Source organism: Temnothorax longispinosus, chromosome 4, assembly GCF_030848805.1.
Source record: "Temnothorax longispinosus isolate EJ_2023e chromosome 4, Tlon_JGU_v1, whole genome shotgun sequence".
In the NCBI taxonomy this organism is placed as follows: Eukaryota; Metazoa; Arthropoda; class Insecta; order Hymenoptera; family Formicidae; genus Temnothorax; species Temnothorax longispinosus.
The window spans coordinates 21,565,802-21,585,057 of record NC_092361.1 but is presented as its reverse complement, the minus strand read 5'-3'; the positions used below and the strand labels follow the sequence as shown (position 1 = coordinate 21,585,057).

General features: G+C 37.5%; 1 protein-coding gene across 1 annotated transcript in view; it reads left to right on the top strand.

The window, feature by feature from the left end:
• Positions 1-19,256, top strand: part of LOC139811831 (uncharacterized) — a 63,654-nt gene that overhangs the window by 19,541 nt on the left and 24,857 nt on the right. Inside the window, exon 3 of the mRNA XM_071776257.1 lies at positions 12,094-12,379. Within this exon, the coding sequence (XP_071632358.1) occupies positions 12,125-12,379 (255 nt within the window). The 5' untranslated portion in view covers positions 12,094-12,124. The remainder of the gene's footprint in view (positions 1-12,093; positions 12,380-19,256) is intronic.

Genomic DNA, 19,256 nt, shown 5'->3' with positions numbered 1-19,256 from the left:
TCATACCAAGGGCGCCTATGTGAGATGATACATTCAGAATGACATAGATATCTTTGGGCCATAAAGCGTTTGAGAGAACAGTAAAAAGGAAATGTGAGAAATTCTATAATTGAAATAAATCAAACGAATTTTTAATAAGCACATGAACTTAAAAGCGATCTCAAATAGTCCCGTATATTTCTTATTTAATGGGCAAATAATTTACCGGAGATGCTTTGTATGCCAGGAAAATGGAAGAGAGCGAAAAAAGCATCATTAGGACGGAGATGTACAGGGAAAATGAAGGGATGACGACAAACGAATATTAATACCGATGTACTGTGACTTACGCACAACGGCATTTCGCGCGAATATTGATAAAGAACTTGGAGAGGGCTCGCCCTGTCTCCCTACGTCTTTGTACCGTCGCGATTCATAAATGCAAAGGGTCGCGTTGAAGAGAAACGATTTATCATAGCGACGTGCAATCTAGTGTCAAGCGTATTTATCATTTGCAAAATATGTTGATTATTTGGAGATGCGTTCGCAAATGGATTCGTGCGGTGATCCTTCCGCGGTAAAGATATAGTACGGATACCACACACACACACACACACACACACACACACAAAGTAAGTGGACATTAATATGAATATCTAAGAACTTATGCCATGAACAATTTGGAAATGCTTTTCATTATCTATTAGACTTTACGCTGCCAATATAAGCCGAATAGTCTCTATATTTGAGTATCTCCAATATTCAAGCGCTGCTTTCGTCAACCGAATACATAACAAGATTGTATATTCTCAGATTGAAGGATTATTGTTATATGACAGTCTGTTATTCAGAAAAGATAGAATATCTTTAAAATCATACAGAAAATTTTGTGAACTATAAATATTATATTATAATAACTTAAACAAGAAAGATAATGATGGTTCTCAGACACGAACAGTTGCAAAATTATTTAATGTTAAAAGTAATGAAATTTTGAAGAATTTTGAAATACGCATCTGAAATATTATTAAAGTCGGCACGTTCACAATTTTAAACAAATATCCTTATTTGTTATTGTCTCAAATAAAATATTGATTGAAACATATATCGAAGGATTTAAATATCTCACTTAAACTCGAATTTGGCACGCAACTTATCGAGAAAATTGAATATGTTTACGCCGGAAATAAATGTACGGAATCGATTAAAATGATATTACGAAATATCACGAGCTAATAGAAACAGACAAATTTATTTTGAAAAGTTTATTAACTTCGACGCAGTTCGAAGTTTAAGATGTTCTCGACAGTCGACAATTTCGGGACTTTACAAGACGTGAAATTATTCGTCTGTTCTTCATCGTGAACTTTCAAGTGGCACGCAGAGAATTTCCAGAATAGATTGACAGCTTCAAGATAATCACTCAAGATCTCAATTATATCAGAATATTGTTAAGTTACTAAATTACGTAATATACAGGTATCAGACGGGAAGGGAGGGGAAAAAGAAACTAGGTTTGCGAAAATCGATAAAGAGAAAGAGCGAAGACATGTATGTATATGTCTAAATATGTGAGAAATATTGTAGAAAAAGCGATGTGATTATACAGAATGTTCTTAATTAGAGAAAATTTTGAGATAAACATTAATTATTTTTGCGTGTTTTAATTTATTAATTATTATTCTACTCATACACACACACACGCACACACACACAATAAGCAATATTTGTCAAATAGAATTAAAAATACTTGCTCAAGTAATATATATAATTTTTATTTACAGAGAACATATATTTATACATATTTTTCACATAATATTCACATTTAATTAAATAACATCTATTACTTTAACAAGTAAAAATTTGAAATTCATAATTCAAAGTGTGAAGATATGCCGAAGAACACAGCAATCCTCTTGTGAGACTTACTCGGTCAGTTCGTTGACCTATTAATTCTCTGTTGAAAGGAGGGTTCGTATGTGTACTGAGTGCGGCGACGCCTCCGATATCGAAAACGTGACCGGCTTCGCCTTTTCGAACCTAAACATCTCACAGAAAACACTTACGTGGCTCTCCAGCACCGTCGGTTGTAACAAAACGAATGACGCCATCGACCGTGTCGGAGCTAACTGCTTAACGACGTTTCGATAAACTTTCCGGTGGGACTGAAAATTCCGCGTCGCCTTCGCCAGTATTTCCCTCGCCCTGGTGCTGCGATAAATTTCGGCTTGCATGATACATAATAAAAGTAACGTCAGAGCGCCGCGGTAACGAGTGTGGAATGTGTAAAAATAGATCTGTGGCGCAACGAATGTCAGGATGTTTTTGCTTTTACTACCATAAAAACACGTCTGTGACGTAACAAAGCGCGAAATATATCTCAGTATATTTCTAAAGAAACGTTGTAGATAGAACGTAATTTTAGAAAAAAAATATTAAAATAAAAATGATCATCTCTGTTATATAAGTATGCTATATAAAGATATAACGACAAAGATAATCTTTTAAGATAATCTTAAAATAGAAATAGTCAATTGAATAATATTTTTCCGTCCAATTACGTTACGTATAAAAGCTATTTTCATGAGAAAATTTTATTTTAAGTTACTATAACATAAAATTACAGAAAGGCACTACATATTCCAGGATATAGTGCGTTTTTTTTTACGAGATTCCCACGGGACAGGGAACTGACAAAAGTCTGTCGCGCCAATGGTAAGTACAAAATTAAGGGTCTCGTCCCGAGATGTTCGGTAAAGGGGATACGCTCCTATGGTCTCCCGGGGCGCATCTCCTTGGAAAGGTTCCTAGTTCACGTGCTGGATGCGCTAACACTAACTGCTGAATGTACCCCTCGCATGCCTAGCCGCGGATCCGCTCATGTATATTCTATTCGCAGTTGCACGCACCCCATAAAGAGAAAACAACGATCTCCACCTAGTGTATGACTTTCCGTTCTGCAATAAGCAGCGTGTCCTTTATCACGCGGCTGTATGTGTGAGCGACCCTTATGTCTCGGCGTATGTGACGAAAATTTCAATATCCGGCCGAGAGGCACAAAAGTAGGCGGAAAAGTTGAAATAAAGCGAAGTGGGTTACTGCGAGATACGAAAGAAGGAATCAAGCGGAATCTTTGGCATTTTTATCATCTATCTTTATCGTAAATTTCCATTCTTTTCTCTTTCATGAATATCTTAGTCAGATGATAGGACGTTATACGCGAAATATAAGCTTACATTCTTTTCATTTTCCAGAGCGTGAATAAGCACGTGCTATTTTTCGTTTATTCCTTGTGATATTAATTTGACACAAAAACAGACAGGAAAAGGAAGTACAAATTTACGATATATTCTCAGCTAAAAATATGAAATGTATATATATAAATATGCGATCCATTTTGCTTGCTACGAGTGACAATGATATTTGGAGCGAGACATGAATGTGTCTTTTAATTTCTATATTAATATTATATTAATATTAATATATAGAAATTATTAATATTAATATTAATTCCGCAAAATCTGCCACAGTATTTTTCATTCAGCTTGGAACTAATCTATTTTTAGTAAAAATTTGATTAAACATCATCTTCACTCATTCAGCTTGACGTAAAATTCTAATCAAGTATCCGTTGATAAGCCGCTTAATAAAATAGAAAAGAAAATCTTGTTTATTTGATTTATGAGGCTTCGTTGGTTATTAATTAATGTTTTAGAAACTATATAATTCCACAACTTTTTTTACTACGGAATTGAAGTTATCTCGCTGCGACTTCACTCCTTTTTACGACACAGCGCGTTCGCATTTTCTTATAAGCGAGACCTTATAACGAGAAGCGCAATATTTTACCAACCAGACGTTAAGTCGCGAGAACAGTTGCAATAAAGAGATCCATAGGCTGAGGTATGAAAAAAAATACGCCGAAAATGTGCGAGGAAGAATGTGCCGGGATTTCCGTCTACTCAGACATCGTAGAGATCGTTGCTATATATATTTCATAAAAATCTGTTTATATTATACAATTTTGATGGAATATATTAACAGTGTCAATTTAATTTTCCATTGGTTACAATCTTGCAGAATACAAAATCAGTTAGAATAAATGTTGTTTCTGTCGTTATATTTATATAAATATCACTTAATTACTATAGCAATCAACATATATATTTTAGCAAATTTTATTTATTAGCAATTAAAATTTGTATTATATGTCTGGTATTGCAACATATTTATTAAATTATGATTAATATCTTTTTTTATTAAGTTTTTCATATAAATCAAACAGAATTATAATCCTTATCTCATAACAAGTAATATGTTACAGTAATGAGTTTCACGAGGCGTAAAATTATTCAGAAGTTATTCGTCGGTGTTATCGACTTAAAAGACATATTTAATACCGTCATATATTTAACACGTCAAATATTTAATAACGATGAGATTAGTTAGCCTTGACCTTATTATTTGTGTTTGCACGCTGCTTCACAACTTCATATACAATGCCGTCACACGCCGTATTGTCATTTGCGTAGCGAGACTCGAGCGAGCAAGCATAGGTCGATCGCTCCAGCTCCGCGTGTCGTCGTCGTTACTACCTTTCGAAACGCGATTGCGATGAGTTGTCAGAAACGTCTAAACTTTGTTGTTCCATATCATTATTAAAATTAAATTGTCAACATGCTATCATTTAACTTCCGCGGTTAATAACTCGTGAGTGATGGCTACTTATTCAAAGTAGATATTTCATCACGTGAATTACTTTTTCAGAAAGGAAGTAAGAGAGGAATGGGAAGTAATAAATTATAAATAATTTACTGGGACATTTATTGCGAAGAGTTCTCTTCTTTTTTTATCACATTTGGATTCGACATCGCGTTTCGAAAATTAGAGTGACAGATGAAACTCGAAAAGCAGAGGATTCTAATGAAAATCGTCATGTGTGTGTACAAACGAGTTTGTACAGTCAGCGGACAGATATTAAAATACGGAGTTAATTACGGTTTATATATTCTCGCATCGCGACGTGTATTTCGTATCGTCTTTTGAACGTTTCGCCCATTGAAGTGTAATTTGCATACTTTTTAATTAAAAGTACGAAGCAATTCATGAGCCATTCGAGTAATTCTAGTAATGAGAAACGACCTAATAAACGACCGTTTGTTAATAATTAATCTAAAAAACAGAATCTTTGGCATATATTTATCTTACAGTAAGTTAAATATTTCATAGAAGGAGAGGCATGCAACGCGAGGTACCTACTTATTTTTGTACGACGTATGACCGTTGTATATAGTTATTTCGCAATAAGTTACATACACATAATTACTTCATAACATGAAGTATTTTCTAAAAGCGAATGATTGGTATACGGCCTTTGTTTATTTGATAGTGGCACGTTACGGTATATATACCAAGCCATGCTCAGTATTGTTATTCAATGAGACTGAATTAAAAGCAGCTCGAGATGCCATCATGATAAATGCTCACGCGTATATGCTGAAATGCCATGAATAATTATTAATTTGTTAATCCATATTAGTAATTAATACTTACAATTAGTGTCTCGTAAACTTATCACAACTATACATAATTTGTCGAAGTTGATATGTCGCACTATTTGTTTAATTAAGATAGGAATCGAAATATGGAAATTGCAGATTGTTTCATGATATTACGAGCGATAATTACTTCTTCGATATTCAGAACTGAATAGATTGCAATATTTAATTTTGACAGTAATAGATTTATACGGATGGTTCAATATAAAATTCTTAATTAGCTAGTTATTAACTTAATTTATTGACTGAGCGGAATGGATCAACTTCGAGTCGCGCGGTCTCGCGACGCGTAAATACATAAGTCATAATTAACTCCACGTTTTAATGTTTGCCGTGTACAAATTCATTATTTGTATTTACGGTGATTTATCAAAACTTTCTACTTTCCGAGATTCATCTATTTTCGAGACGTCGGGAGATATTCCGAGCAAATCATAGCTTCGTACGATTTTATTTTTCTCGTATTTTTCTTCTGTCACAACGTCATAAAGTGCGCATCGCGAATGTCCGTGTAAGGTATCGTGCGATTATCGTATGTAATTAGTACGCGCGCGATCATAATTTATTGTCAGTGTGTGAGTGCAACGAAGAAACGTGAGAGGAGAGTAAGCAAAACTTGTTATTTATTTGTTATTTATTACCTGGAGCGGGGAATTAATTCCCGTGGTAGTCACACACATGTGGCACATTTCATGCGCGTTTAAGATTTATAATTCTTTGAATTCTTTATATAAGAATTGGAGATTTTAATTAATTAAATTTTTTATGAAAGTTTATATACTTAAGAATTAAAGGTTTTTGTTGGAAATTGTATTTTATTGGATATCTTCTTATTTAAAACAAACGAATAAATTATTGAATATTTTATTTCAAACAGACGAATAAATTAAACATTCAATGCGCGCGGAATAGAATACTTCTTTATATAATAATAATAAATTATAAATTCATGCAATACAGATTTTTATAAAATTATTATATATAAAAATAAAATACAAATAAAAATATATCCTGAAATCCAATAATAATAAAAAATACGGAAAGAGTTTAACATTCGTTATTATGAAATATTATATGTAGGATCCATCGTTTATAAAATTCACAAATACATATAATGATGAATTAATGATCCGTCCTATATATAATTTTTTACATCATTGAATTTAGTTTAATCGTTTTTTTCTTCTCATCAACTAAAAGAACGGGAAGAAGGACAAATAATCTTACTTAAAACGAGATAAGTGAATTATCTTTCGCGAAATCGTCCGTAAGATTTATGAATTGAGAAACATCGCCGTGGTGCAATCGCATCGCGTTACGGCCCGATCGATTTTTCCAATACGAGAATATCGTTCCCGGGGGTTGTGCTACGGGAACAGTCGTATTTAATGAGCACTCGAGTACTCGCGTAAAATCGAGTCACCGTTCTTCATCCGCGAACTTCTCCGATATCGCCGCCAATTTCGATGCTTCTGGCGTTAATAAAGTTCCGACCAATTAGCTATGCGCTCATTAAGAAGGACTGGCACCACTGAGCGGTGCGCAAGGGTCAGGTTTGCTTTGTGCGTGAATTGAGAAGGAAGTAGAAGGAGAACGATGAGACACGAGAAGTAGATAAGAAAGGATGGAGAGAAGAAAAGAGGAAGCAGGCGGACCTCGCAATAAGTAGCTTAATTTTCTTAATTAACATCAGTCTATCGTCCGGACCATCGCGCGATTTCGAGCGATTCGTCGTAGCTCTTTCATGCTCAAAACCGTCGGACATTGCGAGTGTAAATAAAAAATACGTTTTCCATGCGTTCTGCGCGGATAAATCGAAAGCGATATAACATCGATTGATTCAGATTTCGATGTGAAATCTTCGATGTGAAACACGTCGAAGAACAGTCTCTAAACGTGAGTTCTATCGACAACCTTGTTTAATCGAATATAGTTAGCAAATATTAATCTTGTTGCTCGATATTGTAGCGCTTATCTGTGATACAGATAGAGAAAGACAATTTCGTTAATGCAGTTAGGACTGATTGATGTTGGCTGGCGGAATCCACTAAATTAAACGACTTCATGTTTATTCATGACGGCCGAAATCCTAGGATCGGCCTAAAATGCATTTTCTCATGTCTATAATTCTCGGAACTTGGACTTGTGCTGCTCTCAGAATCCCTGGCTTTCGAGCGAAGATTATTGTACAAACATCGCGCATATGCATATGTCGCGTCGGCTAGACTCGCAGTGCTATATAATATATCTTATCGTCATAGCTTGAAATAGAACGACTCAAATGGGGCATTTCGCGAATTTGTATGACAAAGAAACACGCGTTATCCTTGAAAAATATATCTCTTTGTTCATCTCATTGTTAATTTAATGACTAAGCTGAAAAAATTGATTAAGGAAAAGGTATCCGATTAAAAGGAAAAAGGGAATTTTCATATAATTAGCAAAAATGTTTTAATATATTAAATATATGAAATATATTACATATATTAAATATATTAATTATCCTAATATGTTAAAAATTGATAAAATTAAACATTGTGAAGTCTAGTACTAATTTGATTGGTTATCTAAAAATAAATATTATATATTTAAATACACATTTATCAATTATATTCTTCGAATATTCAATATATAGTCAGTGACTTTATAAACGTTTATTTCCGAAACTCTAAAGTTCGCATTAAAAGCGGGAGTCTAAGCGCCTGCCTTATGTTAGATCCGATCCTGGTGGTTGTCGCATCCGCCGTTGATTATTTCGTTTCCGTTTATTTCTGTCCGCCCTTTTTCATACGCGATTATATACTCACGTGTTGTGCACGAGGTGTGCATCTAAAGCGAGGGGGGTGCAAGAGAGATGCAGACGGCGCGGCGATTATTACAGGGTTAATGAGAGAGTGGTAATTGGTTGCGGCGAGCCGCCCATGCCGACCAGCCACCGCCGATCGTTCGCTACACTTGCTAGCCCTGGGCACTGATCGTCACGTTCAATTTGAGAGCAAGCGAGGGCGAGAGAGACACGCGCGCAGAATGAGAAAGAGAGAGAGAGAGAGAGAGAGAGCTCGCGTATTTGTCTCTGCGTATACAGGGTAATTGTCGGAAAATACGATGACGTGGCGACAACCCCCCACCAGGTCAGGGACGCACGCTGGAGCCGGCCAGGTTCTTCGTTTTAATACGAAAATGATAGTCACTTAACGTTAAAGTAACATTTCAACGTTCAATTAGCCATAAATGAGGAAATATTAACCGTAAAAATGAGTAATGAGTGACGATAATTAGTTTATATTGTAATCTTTTATGCGATTAATTTTTTATTATTTTACGTATGTTAATGGCTGCAATTGATAGAGGCAGTAATATGATTAACGTGAATTTTCAGATACAAAGAATTTAGATAAATGCTCTAATGGTCTTGTCAATTGAATACTAATCTGAATTTGTATCTGATATTGTAGAGTATTTGTACTATCTATTTTGTTTACTATTATCTTTATTTTGAAAACATTAAAAATGTTGCGAATTATATTAATGTAACACTTACGATTTTAACCAACAAGAATTAATTCTGATGCTTTTATTCGTGAAATTATCTTCCTTCCTGAATCCGAGCATATTTCACCCGACCGAAGTGTGATATTTCCCCGCGTTACTTGGAGCTCTAATTTCGTAACGTTGTTCATATTCAGGGTTAAGGGCTCTCGCGCTCGCTTCTCTTCGGGAGAACATCACTCTGACGGTTAATGAGGCGTAGAGAATATACACGAGAGCGATCGATGACACGTTGAACTTGTTACGCGTCGCCGACATATGTGTGTGTGTGTGTGATTTTATTAAAGAGCCGGTGACACGCGTTTTAAGGCGATAACGGACTTTTTGTGTAATTCATGATTAATCGGATTAATGAGGGAACGGTAATTGGCTGCGGCGAGCTCGCGTCCCGGCCACATTCTCCCTCTCTCTGGACCGCATCCCCTTATAAAGCCTGGATACATGGCGCCGCGTATATGCCGGCGTTGCCGGCAACATGACGAACAACGTCGGGTCATCAATTTATTGCGTGACGCCAATTTCGCGAGTTGCGCGAGCAATCGCTTGGCGTTTCGCGCCTCGTATTATCGGATCGCACATCATACGCGTCAGCGACATTAAACATAACGTTAAGACCGCTTAGCCGGGGGGTCGTTTTGGATAATGGACACGGGATTTGCCTGCCTTCGTTTTTCACGTATGCGGCGCGAGCCGTTAAGTGGATCGCATTTGAGTTTTCGTATAATTTTAGTCATCGTCAAATCTGATTGCATCCGACGAACGCATTTCGCCATTCCACTTCAATTTATCTCTAAACTCTATAATATATATTTGAATTTACTTTACTTTCATTTATATAATGATATTATAATTTCATGAATAATTTTTAAATATTATTTATATTTTATAAATAATATCAGGTAAATAGGAAATACTATTTTTTCATGTATGATACGTGAATATATCATAATTAATTACATGTCTAAAAATCTCAAGATACATTATTTGCGTCGATGTCGATTTATATCGATAACCAAATTTTCAAAGTGGAATTGTCATTCAAAACAGGACCAATAAGTTCCTGTTTTAGAATAGTAACCTCCTAGCACAAACTCGATAAAATCCAAGTCTATATGTGAAGCTCGATGCAGAATATAGAGCGATCTATTAACTTGCACGACCAGACATTTGACATATCCTGGTTAGGAAAAAGTAAACCAGATACCACACTATCTCTGGTCCCTATCCCTTTCTGATAAATGCCTGTACAGATAGGATGGGAAAACCACGAGTTTGTATATCCATAACTGATATCGACACTGATAGTGATACGTGTCAAGATCTGCCAGCTGCAAACTGAATAAAAGCATGTCGCGCACAGCTCAACTGAAGTGCATCCGGTGCATCTATCGGGACGCATCGCGTTGAAACGAGGATTGATATGTAACATAGGTCCGATTTCGTCGGGACTCACTGAGGCGCGACGTTAAGACGATAATAGAATTTTCATGTAATCCTTAGTAATTCCCTTGCGGTCGCGCATGAACCCACGACGTGGACTCCCTTGGCGAATGCCCACCTCTCGGGACATATGAACAGGAAAAGTGCTCATTGTTCCCCCTCTCTATCTGTCACGCGACGCTTCTTGTACCCGCTTTTAAATTCCCTCGAGGGTTAATTGCCCGATGTTTTGACGCGCGAGTTATCCGCAAAAGGTTTTTATGGCTGGCCACAGTCACTAGCGGCGAGCTCGAAGTGCTTCAACTATTTCGCTGTCCGCCGTTTCGTGAGATTGCACAAACTCGAGAATTTGCATGGACAAAAGCGAGAAAATCAAATTTTTAGAAGTAAGAATTTATCTGTATTATTCTGTTATACATCGATTACAAAACTGAAATATTTTTTATTATATAGCGTGAGTTTTAGGATTGCTTTTTTCGGACCAAGCACTTATTAGATTTATGATTATTATTATTTTGAGTATAGAAACTTTTAATTTTTTACATTCAAAGTTAATTATATATTTTTTAAAATCTACTTTTATAGTTAATATAAAATATTTTTGGTAATCCAATTATCAAGATTTTGTGCATATATAATTTAAGTAAAAAAGGTTCTTAATAATTTTGTCTCAGAAATTTAGTTTGTTAAAGACAACTACTAGTTGTATACAATTCAAAAACTGTCTTATTTTACCGATATTTAATATTTTTGTTTAAATTGTTTGCTAATTAACCGGAAAATCTATTATTAAAACTACCGCTGGATAATTCTAAAATAGCCTTTATGTACCAACAGTCGTGTATGGTCGATTGCGGTGACATATTTCGCGAATTATTCAGTGGATTATTATTTCGCAACGCGGCATGTAAGCGGATTTATTAATACGTTTAATATGTCTACCAATTCATCAGGTTTGTGATGGTAATATCATCACCATGATACACTGTATCATACCGCGACGTATGTGCTTACAGAAGCGGTCAGTATTTACGCAATGCAATTCTATGTTGTTTTAATTAATGCGTCTCGTCCGCTTTGACGCACTGCGCGGAAGATTGCGCGTCTCTCTTCCTCTCATTCCCTTTCGTTCGATAAATTTATATATGTGTAAGCTATTTTCGGCTGATGTACGGTGATAAATTGGATCAAAACCGGGATTGAACGATGAGGTCCTCTGCACACAGTTTTCATATCATGTCGGTGGAAAAATGCTAATCAGTGTATTAATTCGCTCAACATAATATACTATCGATATAAGGTAATAAATTGTTGCTTTTGATTAATGTTTGGAATTCAAACTACCTTTTTAAACAACTAAATTTTATGCAAGCACACTGATTGCGTTTCTTTATTAATTTTTTCATTCCAATCGTCGTAATCATTAATTTAAATATCCATTTTGTTATAATTATTACATATTAAAAATAAAATCGAGACTTTTTTCATAAAATAGCTCACAATTTGCAACGCTCTCCTCCTTCTCCGCGTTACTTTAATTAATCCTTCCACTATTTTAAATTTCCAGAAGGGGAGTCGCCAAAGCTAATCAAAGGAGCATGATGAAGCGGAGGAAGCGTATGTCAGCCTCTCGCCTGACGCGAGATAATAAACCGAATCGATCCCCCCTGCGAAAGTCGCAAGAAAACTCTAGCGCGGGGCGGAAACTCGTGATTTCTGACTTCACGTGCTGCTTTTCTCATCGCTCTCACGCGCCCGGCAATCTGTACCTTACGGAGGGTTACCTTCCCGCAGTCATCTCTTCGAAAAACGCACGACTACTCCAATTGCACTCTCACCGTGCGCAACAGAGGGTGAGTACGTGCACGGGCAGGGATGCAAGTGCTCCGGCGAGCAACGACCTTGGTGTGCGGGGCTCGTGCCGCGCGCGCGTTCTTATAATGTTTTTCCAGAATAAATGGGCTTTCCGCTGGGCGCGGCGGTGGCGTCGGTTCCATGGGGTTCCCCGTAACCATGGCAACCCCGTAACGCCATTAAGCGGGCACGGGGTTTCTCTCCCCGGCGCGGAGGGTATCTCCGGCAGGAGCAGGAGACGAGAGAAGGCCGTAACACACCGCCCGCGCGCCGTCACCCTCCCTCGCTCCCGTTCGACTATCCGAACTCGTTCCTCTCTCCTCGTTCGTTCCTCAAGTTCTGGAAGACCACGGCGCGCGCGGGAGTGAGTGCGGGAGAAGGAGGAAAACCCCATAAAAATAAATAACTCGCGAGTAGTAGCGGTATAAAGGTGATACGCTGCTTTCCCCCCCGGTTTCAGCCTCTCGTCGTCGGCGCGATCCACCAGCCTAAAATACTATACGCCCAACAAATCGAGTAACACGCTATATTGTATCACACTGTCATTTGCTAAATGTGCGTAAAGCTATTAGGGACGATTAGGGGGATTGCGTCAAAAGAACGATTTTATGGCGCTAAATCTGATGGTTGTCGTAAATTTATTTATGATAGCTATATAATATGTAAAATATTACGGTACATTACTCCAACATTGCAATTACTCAAATTCTAACTGTTCAAATATCCATAGAAAAATCTCTGTTAGCTAGCTTAGATCGCATTGGTTTTTATACATGCGTGGATATATTTGTAGATTTTATAAGAGCAATCATTTTTCTCATATTTGAAATTTTGTAGCATATTCAACATCTATGTGAAGTTGTAATGGTAGTTCAACTTGTTTAGTGAATACGTTTATATTTAGTTTAGACCAAAATCGACCAGCCAACTCGTTGCCGCGGGGAAACCTCGTCCTCTACGCCACCCCCGCCGGGCTTTAGTAATGTGATAGCGGGTTGTATACGCACAACGGATATATATAAAACGGGAGTAATACGAAGCGAGTATACCCTGACTTCTGCTGTTACGTGGGTGGGTGCCCTTATTAAAACGACCCGGTGACGTGTTGTCGCATGAGCTGCAGTATACGCAAGATCCGTCTGGAAATTTATGATTCGCTGATGCGGCTTATTTGTCCGCGAACTTTTGTGGCACTCGCTTCAATTGACGATCGATGAATCGTATACCGGCAAAACAAACGAAAAATTTCGTTACAGAGCGAACGAAATTTGTGTTATAATAAAGTTTTATTGAATTGTCCTGATTCCAACTCGTATTTACCGTACAGGAAATTTATCATGATAAAATTTTCACACAATGCATTCGGCGTGACAATGGGCCGCGAGTTACATCATGAAAAGATTCCACTATACAATTCACGTGCGTAATTTATTTCATGATAACGAGAAATTCGGGACGCCTAATCATTTAATTTTGGGCAGCTGTGCGCGTTCGATCAGCTCTACGACGAGAGCATTAATTTTCCAAGGAAGGGAAAAAGGGGAAAGGCAAAATGAAAGGAAATCGATAGAACAATTATGAAAGTTTTGCGGCGTGAATCACGGCTTCGGGCCGGACGCGCTGGTTTTTAATCTCGGTTACAGTTTTAAATCGTGCCTGAATAAAACAACAGATTTTTCAGTTTTTCGGCGAAAATTAACCGAGACCCGCAAACATTTTAGAACGGAGAGGACACGACATGCTTTTAACATTTTATAACGTTTCGCGATGATAATGGAATGGTTCCATTCCGCTTTCGCGCTCGTATTTGCATTAATAACGCGAAATTATTCGCCTCGGTGAGGCATTTTAAGGAATTAGCAATTTATTTTGCACTCGCACGTTTTCCGAAATTTACGCGTTTTCATAATTAGTGTTGAGTTAATATTGCATTGCTGCACATTCTTGTGCATTCATATAGTCGTATAATGAACGATTAAGAGAAAGAACAGATCCCAACAAAATTACTAATTTCACCTTTTTTGAATTACAAACGTTATGACACTTTCGCCAACGTTTTTTCAAAAAGTAAATTATCTTCTTATTCTGAATACTAATATAAGCAAAACAAGTATTTGCTTCAAATTTCATGCTAGACGCAGTCATATCTGCAATAATAATTTCTATGTATTCCACTAATTGGCATGATTTAAAAGAATTATTATGTAAATTAGCGAAACGTATACATTTCAAATTAATACGCAATAATCCATTGTTGTACGCACATTCTATTTATCCATTTAAATAATCAAAATCTACATAAGACCTCGCTGTTATTAATCCAGTATTTACAAGTTCAATTTAAATACATAAACTTCGTGAAATTTTAAATAGCGCATATCAATATTCACACAATTATATGCACTGCGCGCACCAAATGTGTGCTCTCTAAATTTGTATAATGTCTGCCGTTATTTTCCATGCTTTTACAACTTTATGAAAAATGCGTAAAATTTATCACCCGCAATTATTCGTTTCCCCATCGTTCAATGACGACATTTCGACGGACTTTCGCTAATTTCATCCCGCCGCTCGTTCCCAAGTCGAGAGACAATGTATTCGATGATCGTTAAAGGACAACAAAGGGGAGGCAGGGACCGCGCCGGGGATTCGATAGAACAATTACAAAAGTTTCGTTTACTTGGGCGCCCTATGGAACCGCTCCCTGAGAACACGGTACGATAGTAGTTAAGTAGGTCGATGGTGATAAATTCGATCTGTCCTCCATATACGGAAGCGGAGCCACCGAAATTCCGTTGGTTATCTGGCCGCTGCCGTTGGTTATCCGTCGAATAATCTCGGCGCGCATAAATCGCCTTCGCCCATTCTTGCTTAATGGCTGCATCGTCGTGCAACACCCTAGGAAACAAATTAAGTGCCACGCGTACGTCCGTCTTCTCGTCTTTCCTTCTCCCTTCGTCGCATTCTTCTTCTGCGTCACTCTATGACGCATCCGCGAAAGAAACGAACCGGAACAAGCTCTTAGCGACACGTGAGCCCCTTAGTTCCAAAGTGTTTGAAGTCCAGCTCGGTAATCTTTATTAGTACACTAGGAATGCATTTCAAAAAGCTTCTACACGATCTACTATGCATCCTACTTTATAACTAATTTTCTAATGTGTGAGATGTCTATTGAAAGATATTCTAAGAATTTTGAATAAATTTTAAGCCAGTTTCTTTTTAGCAAAAATTTCCAGACACGTTTATGTATTTTAGGTCGAAAATGATAATTTTACTTAATGATCGGGAATAAAACTGACTGATAAAAGTTTCAAAAGTTTTCCAGATCGATGTGCTTTAAAGAAAAATTAATTTCAGCTTTACATTATTTTTTTACAAATCTCACTTTTATTTCCATGTAACATGATTTCTTATAAGAGTTCCTGTCTAAAATTTTTATTTTACGAAAAGATCGGTATAAATTGGTTTACGCTTAATCGGTTCATGCGCGCAATTTGCGCTATTTCTGTCGAGCTACGACGTTGTCACGACAGGATTCTGAACGGCAAATCGATACTCGCCGTTTGCTATTTAAAGTTTCCTCTCGGCGAGAATCTTCGGCGGCGACACGCTCTTTGGAAAAATCTGAGCACGTTAAGCACGTAAAACGACGATCCTCGGCAGCGGAAGCCATATTTTATAGTTAGTAAATTCTATGGTAATGACGTCGCTGTACTGAGCACGAGGGCTTGAAATTTATTCATACTAAGTAGATAACAGGATTTTCACGGTTCTCCGTACTGGTAAGAAGATAGTGACGTCGTGGAACTTCGGTAGGCCCGAATTGCCACTCAATATTGCCCTGTTAATAAGTATTATAGAATCTTGACAAGTCTGATTTCTCATGTTGTCGTAAATTACGCGGTTCGAGATAATGGTACATTACAAATTCATATGGAACAAGCTATTTTGATGAACGTTTTCGAGTTTTCAAAATCAGGTGACATTATAAATGTAGTTCTGGTTTTATTGATTTCTATAACTGAATGTACAACTTTCATTATTTAAATGTTTTGAAATTTTTATAAAGAATATCTGGAATTTGAGAACAAATTTTATTGAATTTTAATATAATTCTTCTTTGATGGATAGAATGGTTCATCTATAAGTTTGTAAAATTTTTGCGATAATATTATTTACCATAATTCGATACGCAAATTATTATTTTCATAAAACAATTTCCAAAGATTAAGGTATATCTTTCGAGCTCACGAAGAGAGAACGCAATCTTCCGGCTAACTTTGTCGTTGCACGGAAAATGTAGTTCAGGAAACAGCCGATATCTCCCCCCCGTTGCTTAACGGATTTTCTTCGAAGTGAAGACACTTATCCCGCGATACTTCCTACCTCGATATACGACTTCGATCGAGGCTATAAGTTTTCTTTAGTTGCAGGTGTACTCGAACGTTGCCCGCATCCGTGGCTGTAATTTGTAAAATAAATGTACGAGCTTGAGTTTCTCCCTTCCTAAACCAGGGCCTTGTGCTTTCGAGCTTTTCGACTTTCACGCGCGATTTAGAACCGATTCGATTTAATGCTCCCTCAAAGTATAAGTGCTCGCGCAGAGAAGAATGGCGCAACTAGAGGTAGGCGCAAAGCTGAAGTGGAAGAAATTAACTAAAATGAATTTTTACTATAACTTATTCAGTTATAATTCAAGCTTTTATTCACGAAAAGCATGTTAATCAGCGCGATTGTGGACGCCGTGTTATTAGCATAATCGCTACTTTTAATTAGTTCGCTCTCTGCACACTTGCAATTCGCAGGACATTCGACATTTTTGGTATCATACTTCTTTTATCGTAATAATAGGTAAAAGAGATAGGAACCAAAAGAGCTGACAAGCCACTTTTATGCCGCTGGCGCGAATAGCTAAGTGTTAACTTCGCCATTCGAATTCAGCGGTTCGCGAAACTTCGCGGGGCTAATCGCACGAATGCAATTTTGCTGCTCTCTTGATATCGGAGCTTTCCGCTTCTTTCGAGGTGAATCCGTGGGGAAGACGAGCTGGAAACTTCGTTGTGATCGTACGGCGAACCGCGGGCGGTCTTATCTTATCCGTGCGTTTCGTAGCGCGCATCTTCCACCAAAGGCAAACATCACGAGGTAGCACCTGTTTAGTTTCGTAACCGCCTGATGCCGCGAGGCAAACACCTCCACCGAAACAGTTTTACGACTTAATTGCACCAGAGACGAACTTATGTGTCTAATAACGCTACTAATACTTGCGCTGCACGATTTATTATCAGCAGAGATTGCGTTGCTCGATAATGTCTCTGCGTCTGCATGGTCCGAGTTTCAATATCAAGGGAATTGCTCGTTAAACTATTGGTTTATCGATCTGCTAATTATTAGATTTCAGCTGTGTCTATTCTAAAGAAGAATATACTGCGCATATTTTTTTTTAAAAACGTCGTAGTGATAAAGTAGAAGTAACGAATGTTATAAATATACTGGACGTCGCATTACTGATAAAAGTTTGCACGCAACAGAGTATAAGAGTATTATTCTTTAGTTAGCATAATAATTAGTGTCGTTATAACCTAATTGCTTAATGATTTTGTACTACGCTATCGCGCTTGTTAATCAACTTCTGTATTATTATTAGTCGCGCTTGTTAATCAACTTCTGTATTATCATTATTAGTCAAGTCTTATTGATCCGTATACGCGTGACGTACGCGTCACTATACGCAATACGCAGCTCTGATTTCTCGATATCATGTCTGAATTATCAGAACTAGCTTGTCAGCATATTTCGTAATTAAGAACGACGTTTGAAGGAAGCATCCCTTGATCGTGCGAGACCTTTTAAACGGGTCGTTGTCGTCGTAAATGTCTGCCCGAGGCAAACACCTGTTTGATCGACGAGAACAAGGCGTCGCGACGCTGAGGTAAACGAGAGCTTTCGATCAGGCCCTCCTTGCTCGATAAGGTGTACAAAGTTAGCCCAGGCTCAGCTGGCTTAGCGTTCCATTAGCGGGCTCGAACCCGGCGATCCGCGTACGTTAAACCTCGGATTAGATGCTCAAACCCGCTGTCTCTTCCTTCCTCTATCTCCTGTCTGTTCCGCGTACCTCCCGATACGTATAGAGGCACGTAGGTGTATCGATAACACGTGCACGTGTCTCAGATGTCTCGGTTACAAGGCTACGAGTATCGCTTTTAAAGTGCATCAGTTCGCTCGACACGCCGAGAGAGTCGTCGAGGATCTTCTTCTTTCATGGCGGTCGTAAAACATCTCTTTATCGCGATACTTTCCTGTATACTTGAATAGAATCGGGAATAACTTCATATATTAAGGCTTACTGTCCTAGATGCTTTAAAATATCGATCAGAGTCGCGTGAAATTTAATCGTGTTTGCTCCAAAATTTTACTATAATATAAAATGTCCCATTATATATATATCCTCATTCTTTCAGAAAGGAACAATAAAAATTTAATATTTCAACGAAGGTATGAAATATTACTCTAATATACGTAATAAACACAGAATCATCACGATGAAAAATCGATGAGTTGTCCAGAGCATTTTTCTCTTTATAGTTATTTTAACTACGCTTTAACTGTCAGTATAAATTTTTCGTGCTTACAGTTTTTTGTTGTAATTTAACCGATCAATGTCAGTTCAACTTAATGTCAATTTAAATAAAAGCTGGATAACAACTTATCAGCATTATTCATGAAAGCACGTAGGAACACAGAGAGAAAGCCAACTTTTTTTTTAATCCGATTCAAGTACCACAAAAGAGAGAACTTTTATTTATTCATTCCATCATCAAATTAGGGACAGAGTAATAGCCGGAACCCGCCGAAGGATACGGAACTTTCCTTTGG